The sequence below is a fragment of the Typopeltis vanoorti genome, chromosome 3 (genome assembly GCF_054136105.1).
Source record: "Typopeltis vanoorti isolate ZY-2024b chromosome 3, IOZ_Tvanoo_1.0, whole genome shotgun sequence".
NCBI classification, from domain to species: domain Eukaryota; kingdom Metazoa; phylum Arthropoda; class Arachnida; order Uropygi; family Thelyphonidae; genus Typopeltis; species Typopeltis vanoorti.
The window spans coordinates 87,530,401-87,547,438 of NC_143551.1; the positions used below are offsets into that span (position 1 = coordinate 87,530,401).

At 34.3% G+C, this 17,038-nt stretch overlaps 1 protein-coding gene across 1 annotated transcript in view; it reads right to left on the reverse strand.

The window, feature by feature from the left end:
* The window catches only part of LOC150108356 (U3 small nucleolar ribonucleoprotein IMP4), a 55,615-nt gene that overhangs the window by 37,633 nt on the left and 944 nt on the right, over positions 1–17,038 (reverse strand). Inside the window, exons 2-4 of the mRNA XM_090415759.1 lie at positions 13,977–14,085; positions 10,838–10,921; positions 3,393–3,502 (exon numbers count right to left, since the gene is read on the reverse strand). Of these exons, the coding sequence (XP_090271885.1) occupies positions 3,393–3,502; positions 10,838–10,921; positions 13,977–14,085 (303 nt within the window). The remainder of the gene's footprint in view (positions 1–3,392; positions 3,503–10,837; positions 10,922–13,976; positions 14,086–17,038) is intronic.

Consider the following 17,038-nt stretch of genomic DNA (forward strand, 5'->3'; position numbering starts at 1 on the left):
AAGCATTATGTCACAATTATCTTAGTTCCAAAAACAAACAAAACTATATACAGTTACCCCCCCCCCGAGTTATGTAACATGCGACTTACATAAATTCGCAGTTACATAATAAATCTACTAGCACGTATGAACACGTTCACAGCTTTGAGGAGGTGCGTCTTTGACAGCCTTATTGCAGTATACAGTAGTAGATGCCTTGTGCAGTTAGCTCAGTCACCTGTTATCACTGCTAGTTTTGTTGTTTTTTATCCTTAAAATGGAATGCAAATGCAAAACCAAATGCACTGGTAATAAATCTAAAAAATAAAGGTCTGCAATTACTTTAGAAGAAAAGTTGAAAATAATTCTTATGTATGAAGGCAGGAAAATTCTATCAACAATAGCTTGGGAAATAAATCAACCTATTTCGACAGTGAATACAATAGTGAAGGATAAAGTTTGCATTGTTGAAAGCACAAAAGGTGCAGTAGCGTTGAAGGGCACAATTATTACCAAGAGAGGTTGGGCCCAATATCAGAGATGGAGAAATTGTTGTCTCACTGGATTGATGATCTGACATAGAAGCGGATACTGTAAGTTTACTGGTTATCCAGGAGAAGGCTATGTCCTTATATAAGGATTTTAAAGAGCAGGCCGGCATCATGGACATGGTGGGTATATTTAAAGCTAGTGCTGGATGGTTCAAATGATTCAAGAAATGTACAAATCTGCACAGCATCAAAATCACGGGTGAGGCAGCGAGTCAGATACAGACGTGGCAAGTCAATTTCCCAAACTTCTGGCAGAAATAATTGAGGAGGGGGAATATTTGCCTGAGCAAATATTTAATGTCGATGAAATGGCTGTTTTGGAAGAGGATGCCAACACGGACATTTATTGCAAAAGAGGAAAAATCTATGCCTGGATTCAAGGTTGCAAAAGATCGGATCACTGTTATGATCGGCAGAAACATTTCAGGGGACTTTAAAACTTAAACCGCCTACAGCGTACTATTCCCAGAGACCACGAGCCTTTAAGCATTGATGCGAGTATGCTGCCCGTAATCTGGAAATCTAACACCAAGGCTAGGGTTACACATGCATGGTTCAGAGACTGGTTCGATAACCACTTCGTTCACCAGGTGAAGGAATGTTGTTCCGAGAAAGGAATCCCATTTAAAGTGCTTCACCTCCTGGACAATGTCCCCGGTCACCCAGAAGAGTTGGTGACTTTCATCCTGACGTAAAATTTGTTTACCTTCCACCCAGAACTACCTGACTATTGCAACCTATGTATCAAGGTGTTATTGTGACCTTTAAAGATTACTATCTGCGGGGTACATTTTTTCCCAAACAATCAAGGCCATTGATAGTGGTAAGGGCATTACTCTACATGATTTCTGAAAGAACTATAATATCCTTAATGCTATCAAAAACATCGGAGTGGCTTGGGATGAAATCAAACAGACAACAATGAACGCTTTGTGGAAGAAACTCTGCCCAGAAACGGTCCATAATTTTAAGCATTTCACGGAAGCAAGCAAACAATGACTGATATGGGTGCTGAGTTGACACAAGAATTACAGCAGGCGACGGAGACGTGTGTGCAACTGGCACAGCAATTAGAGCTGGAAGTGGATGGGAGTGTTAATGAGCATTTTTTGAGTCACGATGAAGAGCTAACTAATGATGACCTTATTCAGTCGGAGGCATTCCGAAAAAAATACTAAGCCGATTGAACCACAAGACATAAAGAAATTTACAACGAAGGGACTAGCCGAGGTTTTTAACTTGATAGACATGGCGTTAGCAAAATTAGAATCGATGGATCTGAACAATCAGTTCAAAAATATTAGCTGTCGTATCTATTAGGATATGCCTAGCTACGAGGACAAGAAGCGTGTGACCACACAATCTACTCTAGACATGTTTGTGAGATGCTGTTCACAACAAAGTCAAGTTGACAACTCAGATGACCCCAACTATCCTCAGCATTCAACAGTGAAAAGGGCAAAACTTCCCACAGAACAGAATTTCTTAGAACAGCCAACTTAGCCATCACAAGACATTTTTTTTATCTGAAAAGTTGAGTATGTCAGTTTGTTTTCATATTCTTTTATATTATGTATTTTTTCATACTTTCATATTTACAGTATGTATATTATTCAAGTACAATTGATAAATTTTTCATCATCATCAAATTCCTGATATATATACCCTCAAGGGGTGTACAGGATATGATAGTACTACATGAAAAATTTACATTATTACTAACTTCCTATCTACAATTTTCCTCCAGATCAGTCTGTTAAATGTCAAGACTCCAGTGTTATCAGGTCTTATATTTCTGTCTTCTAAGGCATTTTTTACTGTATCAATCCACCTATAATCTTAGTCTTCCTCTGGGTCTTTTTCCTGCCAACCTATCAGAGAACACATGTTTTGCTAATCTTTCCTCTCCCATTCTGCTTAAGTGACCATACCACCTGAGATTAGCTCTGCTAATGCATTCCTGGATGCTGACAATATCAAGTTCTTTCCTAATATCCTTTATTTTAATATGATATTGCCATTGATGCCATCTGTTCATGCCCCTAATTTTTCTCAGGACTCTCATTTTTGTGGTCTCTAGTCTTTGGTCAAGTGTTTTACTTCTGACCCAGCTCTCAGATTCATAAGTTAAAATTGGCTTGAACACTGTCTTGTATACAACTAATTTAGTGTTTTGGTTAATTTCTCTCTTATTCCATATAAATTTATTCAGTTGACTTCCTGCCATACCAGCTTTGTTGATTCTGTTGTCTATTTCCATATTTAATTTACCATCTTCACTAAAAATCATGCCTAAGTAGCTGAAATGTTTTACTTGTTCTATAAGTTCTCCATCCACAATGCAATTGATATTTTCAATGTTTCTGCCTATTTTCATTGTAAATTCAACTTAGCCGTCAAGACATTTTTTTATTTGAAAAGTGAATATTTCAGTTTGTTTTTATATTCTTTTATATTATGTATTTTTCATACTTTCATATTTACAGTATGTATATTATTCAAATACAATTGTAAATTTTTTTTATAATTTAATTTTTTTTAATCACCCCAAAAATGAAAAATATCTGATTAATGGCAAAAAAATTAATGTAAGACAGCAGTATTAGTAGCCATTGAACATTTTATTGTATGTATGAAATTTACAAATTCGACTTACGTAAAGGTTTATAGAAAGCATTACTTATGTAACTCGGGGTGTGACTATATGTTATAATATACAAAGATTGTAATAAAATGCAAATTTTAAAAATAACCTACAAATATACACAGAAATGTTTAAATGAATCATTAATGCATTTAACTGCATAGCTAAATATGACTGAATGAATATCAAAATAGTTACAGAATTAATGAAATATTTACCTTTGAAAACTGTTTCAGCTTTGAGCTTGGATCACGGGATGTTGTGATAACTATTTTCGGGTCCTCCACTCCTGCCCATCTATATTCATCATCAGCATGGGTAGTTAAACCTTAACGAGAAGAAAGCTATAAAGTGAATTTCAATCCACAAAAATCACATTGAAATCACAAGTTTTTGTTCTTGATATTCTTTACTAAATGAATGCATAGTATAAGGATAAATGCATTAAATGAGTGCACAAAAGATAGCCATCTGTTAGTATTTATATGCAGGAAATCATAAAATGGGGTATTACAAACTTCAATAATCCTTATAGTCGTCCGGTGTCGTTATAATCTTTCAATGATGCCTTAGGCCTCAAAAATAAAGTCCTAATACTAAGGTAAAGCCATAATGGGAAATACACATCTGGGATAATACTGCTAAGCCAACTAATCTCAATCTATAACTAGCTGCCAGTAAATAGGTTGAAAAAAGTGCAATAATGAAAATGCAATGGGCCAACATATTGCTATAATGAATAATGAATCATTCATTATAGTAATATCATCATGATATACCCCCCCTTAAGCAGTATACAGAATATATGACAGTGCTATATGACAAGTTTAACATTATTATAATATGGTAGTCATATGCTAATTCTAATTTTGTATCTTTTGAAATAGCCTGAAAAAGCAAAAAATACTAAATTTTATCATATATAATATAACAAATGCTTATATTCTTAAGGACATCCCCATATAGAAACACTGGTTTTACCTGCAATTTAAATGACATATATTTAGACACCCTTGGGGAAAATGTTCTTGTCTTGTCTTGTTTTGTTAACTTTAAAATTTTCAGAACATAAATGTGATGAGACATCATTGATAAATATTAAACCATATAATGAATTCATAAAGTAATAATTAATCGAGAATTTAACATCAAACAGGAGCATAAATTAAATTTAAAAACTGCAAAATTTTTAAAAACAGAGGAATGCATACTGTAGTGCCATAATATGACTTCCATAAAAAAATTAAAAAAATAATGCCTTACAGCAGGGGTCTTCAATCTTTCAGACAGTGAGGGCCGCATTAAAAATTTCAATGAAGCCCACGGCCCACTAAGATATACTGTGGTATTTAGAATTGTAAGATGCTTTCCAGATTCACAAGGAACACCTGTGCATTTGATACTTTACATAAAATCCTATAAAAATAAACAACTCAGCTTTAAGAGCATAGGTAGGAGTAGGGTTCATAATAAGTAAATACAATCAATACTTGAAAAAAGATAATTTAATGAAAAAAACATTCATTTTTATAATGTCAACAGGAAACTTGGAAATGCTTTTCCTTGACCAGCTTGTTGATGTTGACATCAATGTTGGAAGTCACTATGCACAGAGTATTCTCGAAATGTTGGTCCATAATCTGAGTTCTTGCCTTGGACTTCACATGCTTCGTTCTGAAGAAGAACTGCTCACGTAAGTATGTGCTTCCTAACAAAGTGCACATCTTCAAAACATGCCAGCAAAGATTAGGGAATGCGTCCTCAGAAATGTAGGCTTTGTAAAATGTAAGCAAGGGCACATTGAATAGTTTTTTCTCTCAAAGAAGAGTTATTTTGGAGTTCAAGCAGCTCCATTTGTACTGAGTCTGTAATTTCGGCAGCATTGAAATTGAAAATAAATCTAAAGAAGACTGTTGGTTACGAAAATCACTAAATCTCTTTTCGAACTCACTTCACAACATGGCTAATTTTGCCGCATATTCATCAAGAGATGAACAGTTGGATTCAGTGAGAAGCTGAAAATGAGTTAAGTCTTTTTTTGCGAGTTGTGCCTCCCAAAGTTGAGCTTGGCCACAAAAGCTCTGATGTGATCAAACAGAGTGTACACCAGCTGATCTTTGAATTGTAGCTGCATATTTAGGTCATTCTTATGTAACGAGATATCAGTCACAAAGGCAAAGTCTGTCATCCATTTCAGATCGTTGAATTCCGCAATTGGCTTTCCCATGGTTTGCATTGAACTACTGTATTTTGCTCCTTAAGGCAAAGACTTTTTTTAAGAACCTTCCCTCTGCTCAACCAGCGCACATCACTATAATAAACCACATTGTCGTGATCCGCTTCGCACTATTGGGTCAGAAACTCTTGAAATTGACGATGATTCAATTCTCTTGCTCTAATAATGTTGACGACAGTCACAATAACTTTCATGACGTTCTCAAATCCAATAGTTTTCGTGCACAAATTCTCCTGGTGGATTAAATAGTGGTAATGGACGAAATCTTTTCCTTCTAGTTCCGGTTCTTTCTGTAGCAGCGCAACAAACCCTTCATTCTTTCCCACCATAGCAGGGACACCATCAGTTACCACATCCTCGAGGTTAAGCTGAGGTCAAAATGCTGGAGCATTTTCTTGGCGGCTTCAAGAATATCAGTGCCTTTCGTCGTTCCCTTCATAGATACGAGCGCAAGCAGTTCTTCTGTCACAGTGAATTGTTGATCAATGCCATGGACAAAGATAGTTGTGCTGTATCCTTCACATCTGTGCTCTCATCTAAAGCAAGTGAATATGACGTAAATTCGGACGACAGTTTTTTTAAAGTTCCTTCAATGTCACTGGCAAGTTCTTCAACACGTTGCTACAGTTACCCCAGACAAACTTGGTTTTTTAAACACTTCCTTATTATTTGGGCACAGAATTTCCCCAGCAGCGATGAGACACTCTTTCACAAACTCACTGCCCAAGAAGGCTTTCGATTTTTTAGCAATTTTTTCAGCTATTACATAACTTACTTGGATGCATGCTTCGCTCTCTTCCCTCTGCCTTTTAAACATACCCTGCTGGCATTTTAAATCAATTTGGAGATGGTTCACTTTGTCCACACGAAGCTGCCCTTGAAGGTGATTGAAATTGGATGCATGCTTTGTCTCATAGCATCGTTTCATATTGTATTCTTTTGATACTGACACTGGCTCACGACAAATTAAACACACTGATTTATCATCAATCGGCAAAAAATAGTACAAATTTGTCCACTTTTTATTAAAAACCCAATAAGAATAAATTGATTTACGCTTTTTACTCGTAGATGGCATCGTGATGGAAGGTGAACCCAAAAAATTATCTAAAATGGCTGTGTAACGGTTATTATCCACTGAATATGTCTCACACTAATGAAAAAAGTCTGGCAATATAAAACCACAATAGGCTATGGCTGACACGACGAACCTGCATGCGCTTATACACGAATATCATGCTGTTCACGTCTAACTGACTGACTGTGGATGAGATCCTCTTGTATTTATATGAAAATAACGAAATATCGAGAACCTCGAGATGTATCTGGAAGGCACTAGACAGCACACTCGAACGAACTAATGCTTCAGCCATCTACCTGTGATGTTAGTACTAGTACTTAAGTACTGCTTGGTGCTGGTAGATGGCTGAAGAAGCATGTCTATTTAATATTTATTTTTATAGGATTTTATGTCAAGTATCAAATGCACAGCATTTGTTGTGAATCTGGAAAGCATCTTACAATTCTAAATACTGCAGTATAGCTTAGTGGCAAGCGGGCTTCATTGAAATTATTTTTTATTTAATCGTGTTTTAATGTTAAGTAGTTATTTTTTCAAAATGGCCGGCGAGCAAAGAACTCCATGGGCTACCTGTGGTCTGCAGGCTATGCGTTGAAGACCCCTGCCTTAGAGTGTGTGAGCCATTTCAACTTAGGAGTTGTCTTCAAAAGGTGTGAAGAGAGCTCGAGGGAAAGTGTAAAGTTGAAATCTGTTCAGGTTTCTTTTATGGTTGCATAAAATTTTTAGTCATTGCTCATTGGTGGAAATCTCAGATTAATTTGAATACCATAGAGCTTTAAATTCTGTAAAATAACATATGGATGATGGACATTTATGGAATTTGTCACATCTAATAGCTGTGGTTTCTGAAATTCTTGGCATTGTTACATTATTTTGAAGGTCCACTACTGTAGCATTTTCAATTTGAGGAATGTGGTTCTGTTCAAATGAGTGGATCACGATTTCAGTTTTACCAGTATTCTATTGTTTTTATTATTGTTTTGGTTTTTGTTTTTCTTCTAATTGTTTTGGTATTCAGGATTGAGGATGTTACAGTCATCATGAAAACGTTGTTGTGGCTACGACCATAGCAATCTGATCATCGAACCTGTGTAAGTAACCTCACAATCATGTTAACAAGGACATTTGTATACCACATTGTGGTATTCCAATATTTCTTTGTGAGAGTGGCATTTGGTAGCTTTTAAAAGGGTAGCCAGTTTGCAATTGGTAGTGAAAACTAATTTGTAGTCTGTATGTTTGAAAATATACTTAAATGCATTATGTATTTTGGATATATGGTAATTTCATTATTTTATGTGTTGGAAACTTTTCTTTGGTTGTAGGGCTAGATGATCGTATTTTGGCTGTTTGGTTGGCTTAATTTATTAACTGAATAAGATAATTTCAGTTTTAAAAATCTATATTAAATTTTTTATTTCTCCATTATATAGTTGAAAATTTATACACATTTAAAAATTTTGAAAGAATAACTGATTGTTTTTAAATGGAGTATGAATGATATGATTTAAGGTGCCAATTTTCCCAAATGTGAAGGTTTGTGGAACATTTTTGTAGTTATATGATCACAGGATCTAATTAATGTTAATTTTAAAAGATTTATGGATTTTTCACATTCTGATTCTATGGTATATTTAAGTCTGTTACTAAAGTTGTTAAGTGAGGTTTGTAGGGAAGTTATACATGCTAGATCTCCAATACATAAAACATCATCCACAAATCAGCCATAAAAAGAAATGCCAGGAAGAAGAGAAAGGTAATAAGCTAGACTTCATATGTGATAAAAATAGTTCAGCCAACTCTCCACTAATATTTTGGCCCACTGGGAGTCTGAAAGTTTGGATAGATATCATTGTTAAATTTGAAAAAAAGTTGCCAAAATTATTAACTTTATGAGAACTAAAATACAATTTTCATCAAATTCCTGATATGTACCCTCAAGGGAGTGTATAGAATAATTATGAAAAAGTTATCATTACTAACTTCCAATCAACAATCTTCCTCCGAGCCTGGGGAAGGAGTGTCCTAGGTTCGATTCCCGTCGGTGACATGAGGAGCTGAAGGATCTTCTTCAGCCACAGTCAAGTTAGCCAGTCTTGGGCGTGGACAGCAGGGTTTTTTCCCCAGTTTATTCTGGGGTTTTTCATCCTGCAAAGCAGGCAAACTGGCCTTGAGAACTCAACACTACAGGCCATAGGATACACCGGGGCATAAGGCTGACCACCTTATCCTGTAAACGGAGTGAGGTCCGATGATCAATGGACCCTCGACACCGCAAGGTAAAAGAGGGTATAAGGAAGATGAGATGAGATGAGATTAATCTATTATCTGTCAAGACTCCAACATTATCAGATCTTAGATTTCTGTCTTCTAAGGTAATCAATCCACCTAGATGTTGGTCTTCCTCTGGGTCTTTTTTTCCTGCCAGCCTGGCAAAGAACCCCTTGTTTTGCTAATCTTTCCTCTCTCACTCTCTTTAAGTGACTGTACCACCTAAAATTAGCTCTGCTAATGCATTAGTAATAATATAATATTATTAATAAAATAATATAATAAATAAAACAGTAATTAAAAAAAAGACTCAGCATTGACTATACTTTTTTGGTTGCACTTGAACAGTTGTATCATCGTCAATGGGTCAAGCAGAAACTGTCAGGCCTGGTAGATCAAAGCTCCCCATTTCTTTGTCCTCCAATATGCTTTCTTTCATGAGCACTGTTCTAGTTCAATCTCACTCCTTCTTTTTTAAATAAATCTTCTCTTATTTGGTCTCTCTACCTTTTCTATGGTTTTTCTCGAGTCTGTTCACTTTAAATTTCATAATTTTTTCTTCATGTTCTTTCTAAATTTATCCTCTTTGCATGCCCAAACCACTTAAAACAGAAATATACTAGCATTTCATCAACATTTTCTAGTTCAAATACATTCCTAATGTCTATATTTCTATCTTTCCTTGCTTTTTTAAGTCTTCATGTCTCTGCAGCCATAAAACAATCAGCAAAAATAATTTTCTGCTAATCAAAAGGCAGTGTAACAGAAAAGAAACAAAAAAACTTAAGCAATGGATGTAAATGGTAAACAACCTGGACTGAAAAGGAAACTGAAAATAGGAACATTCAACATAAAAGGGATTGAATGCTTATCATCTATGGATGTTGAAATAGACTGAAGGAAACAAAGAATTTTCATCTCAGATCAAGTTCAAGACCTATCTATGAGTTATTTACAGATAACGTAAATGAAGAATGGGAGAAATATCAAGATATAATGATAAGAACAGCAAAAGGAGGTGTGTGGGACAGTGGATGCAGAAAACAAAACATTGGTGGAGCAAGAGAGTTAAAGAAGAGGTAAGTTAAAAAAAAAAGAAAGAAGCATTTTGGAAGTTCAAATTATGATAGAATTGTTTATGATGAGAAAAAGAGCCAAAAAACACACATGCATGCACAACATATAATAGGGGAAAATAAAATTTTTGAAGGACAGGAGGAGGATTACATTACAAGATTTTTCAAGAAATGCAGATGGAATTCTTCTGATCAGGGTGATATAGTAACATTATTTTAGAGATTTGTTAAATAAAAATGAAAATAGGTGACAAACTGGAATTACTAGTCACAAGGAAAGGTGATAACAGAGGAAAAAAGTCTGGCAGAAATTGAAGAAGCATTAAGAAAGGCAAAAAATGGAAAATCCTGTGGGATATAGGATTTGTCCAATGAATTGATCAAAGCATCTGGTAGCTCAGGATTGGGATCCTTATGTGAGATCTTTAGACTGAAATGGAAGATGATGATACCCGATGGCTGAACTAATGAGATTTGTCCCATTATATAAAGGTTGCTCGAGGAGGGAAAGTAGTAACTACAGAGGAATAACATTATCAAGTTAACATGAAAGATTTATGAAAGGATAACGGCAATGAGGAAGTACAGGAAATGCTGAGAGGAGAGCATGGCAGCTAGATTAAGAATTGCTGATTAGATGTTGATTTCCTTTTCACTGTAACAGTGAAACACTGAAAATTTGGTAAAATCCTTTTTATGACATTTCTTCATTGGGAAGAAGCATTTGATTAGATTCAATGGGAAAAAGTTTGGAAAAGCCAGCAAAACAAAAAGAAATAGTTATCAAGAAGGGATCCACTACTAATTTCACTGCTGAACACATCTTTTCAGCTAGGACATGGATGTGGACTTTGTAAAACATTTAATATGTTATTTCAATTTCTAATAAAAGAAAATATTTATGAATTAAAAAATATCAGTACTCTGTGTGTGTTTAAATACATAAGCAACAAATAACTATTATCTGCAACTGAATTCTACTTTCTGGAAAAAACATACCTTCACCTCCATCATCATCCCACTCAAGAGATGCTTGTAATTCCAATGCATTATCCTGTAAGTGTTTGGGAATCTGTTTATTTTCTAGAAATAAAAATAAAATTACTGATGACATAAAAAATATACACTGAATTTAATCTTCTGAAAAATACTACAGTCAGTCAATTATGTGTGTACACACACACACACTTTTTACATATTTTTACTGCATTTTGTTTTTGAACCAAACTTACACTATTACATATAAAGTTTACATAATGTAGTTTGGATTTCACTAACAACTGTTTTAACTTTCAGCCCTCAAAGGATTTTGGATAAATTTAAAGCAGAATTTGTAAAGAATAAAATACAGTAGTCAACTATTGAAAAACTGAGATTTTGTAACACTTGAGTAAAATACTGATGTGTATGGAAAACAAGAAATCTAAACCTTTCTATACATTAAATGCATTGCTTGTACTTAAGAAAATGCACTTCCATCACACAAGTAAAGTTGACAGAAAGATCTGGGTTTGGTTCTTGCCACATACAAGAAGTTCACAAGAGCTTTCAACATTAAGTCTATAAAAATAAATAATGCTAGAGGTAAAAAATCTGGATAAACATGCACACAAGTGAGATTCTTTAGCAGATGATATCTCATTGAAATTCAGATACAATGAAAGGGATGTGAAAAATCAAAAATTCATTCAAAACTGATAGCTTTTTTTCTTCTTTTATATTTTATGTGAATGAATAATCCACAAACTGGATTATTACAGGATACTGGAGTGGTATACATAATTAATTTAGCATTATTACAGTCAACTCTCACTACAGCAAACTTGCAGGAACAACAGAAAGTTTGTTGTTCTTAGTACTGTACTTATAGGATTTTTTGGCTGGAGTATTTTAATATCTTGTTATAGTGAGTAAATTTTTGTTATATTGATTTGAGAGGACTTACTAGTTACCATCAACAATTTTCTTCAAATTAATCTGCAATTGGTCAGGTTTTCGATATGGTCAGATCTACATTTTAGTCTTCAAAGGCACTACTAACTGCACCAATCCAGTTAAATATTAGTCATCCTCTGGATTTTTTTCTCTTGCTATCCTGGTGTCAAAGACCTATTTTGCTAGTCTTTTCTATCTTATTCTGTATAAGTGATCATATCACTTGAGATTATTCCGCTCATGCTAACAAGGTCAAGTTCCTTTTTAGTATCTTTATTTTTAATATGAGAGATAGAGTTCTGAAAAAAAGTTATCAGCATGAACAGATGACATTCAGTGATGTCTATCTCTGATCTTTAATCTTCGATCAACTGTTTTATTTCTAAAACACTCAGATCAATGAGTATAAACAAATTTGAACACTGTCTCGTATACTGCTAGTTTATTGTTTTGAATAACTTCTTTCTTTATTCCATATGAATTTATTCGACTAGCTATTCACCATATCCACAATGCTTAGTATACTGTTTATTTTCATAATTAATTTGCAATCATCACTAATTATTATGTCTAAGTTAAGAATATATTTTATTAGCTCTATAGCTTCTCCACTGAGAATGAAGTTAATTATCCATGTTCCTGCTTATTGTCTGTCTCTTTTTTTTATTGCTGATTTTCATTTCAATTTTTATTATTTAAGAGTTATTCAGTTTAGTTAAAATGTCAAGCTTTATAATGGATGTATTTAAAAGCACATCATTTGTGTAAAGTAAAAAGCTGAGAGCAACATCTCCAATTGTGATGTCAGGCATAATGCCATTTTCCATCATAATAATTTAGATGATGAATAACAACAGAGATAGTGTACATAGTGACTAGAAGTCTAAAAAGCCTGCTTTAGGATCTGAAGCAGGCTTTTTAATGTGGTAGTTTTTCTTAATCTTACTGTATGAAGGGTGATGAGCACAATCTGCTAGCCTAAATTTTTTTTTACATATAAATTCACAAATATGCAGTTTTGGTGTTCTATGTAATTTTAGTTGCAAATATGACCAGTTTCCCCATAATAATAATAATAATAAAGTTTATACTAGATCCTATATATTCCTAGTAGTGATAACGGATGGGTTTCATCTTTATAAGAGTAGATGAAGGAGACTAATGTAATACTGTTTTACATGTGTTTGTGTTGTATGTTTCAGAAGGTCTGGCAATGAAAGTAGTTACCAAAACTTCTTTCAGAAGGTAAAATAACTACTTCAGAAGAGTAAGAACCCCTTACCGTTCAGTTCTCTGTTGATCTGGAGTGGAGGGAGTTATTAATCCTTCATTTTCATAGAATTGAGTTTATCCATTACTAAAGAAACTATTGACAATGTATTCTAATTCATCCATGCATTAATGTGTTTACTATGTCATATTTCTGCATATGGTTGCGGTGAATAATATTTAGGTATCTATTTGGGTGGGGGAGAAAGGGGATTTTGCAGCACAAGAAAGAGCCATCTGGATATGACTATGATATCTAGAGGCAGTAAGCAGTGGTTGTTTTCAATTTTTACTGTCAATGTTTAATTCTAAGGTTTAAGTTAAACTTTAGTATATCGAGGGCCAAATAGCAAACATATCAACATAAATGTGACCATAAACAGGGTTTAGAGCTTAACATTTTTTTTTTCTCAAATGACTCTACAAAAAATTTAGAAAGGAAGGGTGAAAGAAGCGAGACCATAGTCATGTCTTCAATTTGAACACAGAATTTTTACCATGCAAACATAACCTGAATGCATTACTATTTTTTTCTCTCTAATTAGGGTTCTTTCTTTCTTTCTTTTAGCAAGATGTTTGTGAAGAATGATGTCAAAGCTCATTATTATGACTGAATTCTTTGGTTACTCAATTAATGATTTAATATGCATTGAATTCTTAACATAATGATGTGTGGTAAGTCATTTATTCTTCAAAGTACTATGTATAAACAATGCATAGGTCTATATATGAATTTACATGCAAAAATTCATAAATGTAGCACTGACGTTTTCAAAAAACATATGCTTTCGAAACCGCCATCAGAAGAAACCTGAATTATACTAATGCATAAGATTTATGTGAATAAAGTTCAAGTTATGTTTATGCTTGTTTAGGGGAACCAGCATACCTGGTCAAGTAGTACTTGATTACTGAACTGTCGATTATAAATTACCTTCTAATGCTCTTTTAATATTTTGCTTGTTTTCTGCAAGAGTTCTCTGTTTGTCTTCCAGTGCTTTTCGAAAGAGATATTCCCTCCTCAATCTTGCCTGTCTTCTTAACTATAATAAAAGAACCCTTTTACAACACAATAAACTAAGTTTTTAAATAACATATAATTTAATATTTAATGTCCCTAAAAGCATAAAAATATTCATTCTTAAATAGATGCAGAGCTTTTCAACATAATTTGTGGAAAGTACAAATTTTTAATAGTTTTGGAAACCAAAAATTGTATATGAACTGGAAACTGTTATACAAAATTTCTAGTGAATGTCTCTCCCCCCCCCCCCCCCCCCACAACAAGGATTACTCTAAATCCATCACCATTCCCTACATCCGAGGCACCTCGGAAAAAATTACCAGATTCTTCAAAAAAACATGACTTGACCTCCTGTTACAGACCATACAGAAAATTACCATCCCTTATCTGCTCCACTAAAGACCAACCACTTCCCCTAGACCTACCTGGTGTATACCAGGTCCCTTGCAGCTGTAAACTGTCTTACTTTGGCCAAACAGCAGGACAGCGAATATCAGAATTTCGGAACACAAAGACTACATCCATTTTCACAAGTACAGCCATTCTGGTCTTGCAGACCATGCTCTGGATACACGCCACAGAATACGGTGGAAGAAAACTACAGTAATACACTGTAGCAAATACAAATTCGAAAGACTATTTATGGAATCAGCCCTCAGCCCTAAGAAACTCTCCAAACCTCAACAAATTTGGTTGCATGAGGCTGCCCCAAATTTGGGAGGCTTACATCAGCAGACCTTCATCCCAACGGCCAAGAACACCTACTTAACCCGCTAGAGGGCACCACCAGGACCTTTAGGAGAACAATAGCTTCATCACTTCATTCTCGGTTACTGTATTGTAGTGCCTACGTGCACGTGCTTTTTTTATAAGTTCCTTTTAAAGATGGCAACGTGACATTGCCGAAATATCAGAAATATTTATTAAAGTATAATTTAATTTATATTCGTATCTATGTTGTCAATTCCTTAAGTGATTTAGTAATGTCTACGAGAATATGTATGTGTGTATATATATATATACACACACACACACATATACACACATAAATTTAAACCTATATAAAATTTCTTTTAGTTCCATTTTATGCATGAGCAACATTCCTTCTAAGCCAAGGAAGCAAATGTTGCAAGCAATATCTTTTGAGCAGCAACTGAGCTCACCTGAGCAACTCTGGGCACGATTTACAAAAAACTATAATTATGTCCCCCTCCAAAGGGAAGTTACTACAGTTTTATTCAACTGAAATTATAGTTGTAAAATCTACACATCCATCCATCCATCCATCCATCCATATATATATATATATATATATATATATATATATATATATATTTTTTTTTTTTTTTTTTCCCCTATACATAGGAACATATAAGTGAACTCCAGCACAATGAATTTTTTTCGAATTCAATATTTGAAATGGTTTACAAAAACCTGTCAAATCAATTTTAATTTCAATTATCTGGAGAAGGACAAAGGGGGAAAAAATCATTATTATATGGTATTTCCACAGAGTCTGGAGACTCATCATGGAAGACCCACACTACTGTTTATACACACAAAATTTATACCTCTCCTTAAACCTCATGTCAGGCAACTCAAACCTAATTGTGGCAATCTATTCCACTCATTCACCATTCTCCATGCAAAAAATCTAGTCTGCACACCCTTACTAATCACACTCTTGCACAACTTCCACAGATGACCCCTAGTTTTCTGACATATACTGAAAAATTTCCTTGCATCAATTTTATAAAACTCCTTTAATACCGTATAAGTTTCTATCATGTCCCCCCCCCTCTTTTCCACCTATCAACTAAAGTTTGTAACCCCACAGACTTATCTTCAAATGGAGCATTCTTTGAAGATAAGTCTGTGGGGTTACAAAATTGTCTGTCACCAGCTTAGTTACTCATCACTGAATCCTCTCTATAACCTCTTTATCCCCCCCCTCCCCCAAGAAACCTAAGTGACCAAGTCTGTGCATAATCAAGATGCAGCTGAATCATAGCCTCATGAAGAGGGATAATAACTTCTCTATCTTTTCTATCAAGAAAAATTTCCTTGCATAAATTTTATAAAACTCCTTTTCAACATAATTTGTGGAATGCACAATATGTCCTCTGAATTTCAATTCTCTGTCCACCATTATACCCTAGTTGATGGCCTCATCAATTTCCCACAATCCAGTACCATCAATATGATACACTGCATGTAACCTTTTCAACCCAAAATGTATAATCTTATATTTTGCAACATTAAATTGACAATTATTATCCTCTGTCCACAATACCAATTTATTTAAATCACCCTGCAGGATATCTACATCACCTTTATGAACTATTGCCCCTCTCCTGGGTTTGAATTACTACCAAAGCATCTAACACTACTTGCACAACTGAAGATGATAAACAAATTGGATATTGTTCTTTATTTATGTACCTATATTATGTTTATTAGAATATTTTTTCTATAACACATTTTTAGCAATTACTGAAGCCATAGTACATGCTTTCTTATTAATAAGTCTTCCTTTTCTGAAAAGTGGCTAATTGCAGTTTTTCAATTCTGCTGCATTACAGTTTACCATCTCATGATATATGACTTTTTTCATTCAACATCTACATGACCTTCTAAATAAAGCTAAAATGCAAGTGTATGTTTTTGTTATTTTTTGATGGGGAGGTTGTTATGGTGACAAAAATTAATTACTTTACATCAAGAAAAGCAATAAGCAGATGTTCATATGTTAAGATAGTTCCTTGAGTCATTTGTGAGTCTTTAGGTCAGTAGCGCACTCAGGATTTAATCTTGGCTGGGTGGGGGGGGGGGGACGAGTTGAGTAGACAATTTGAGAATACACACCGCATCACTGAGCATTTGCGATGATCGCTAATTCATAAGTAGTATAGAAATAGAAGACACAACATAAATAAAACAATGAATTTTAATTAGGAAAAAATTTCTAAAAA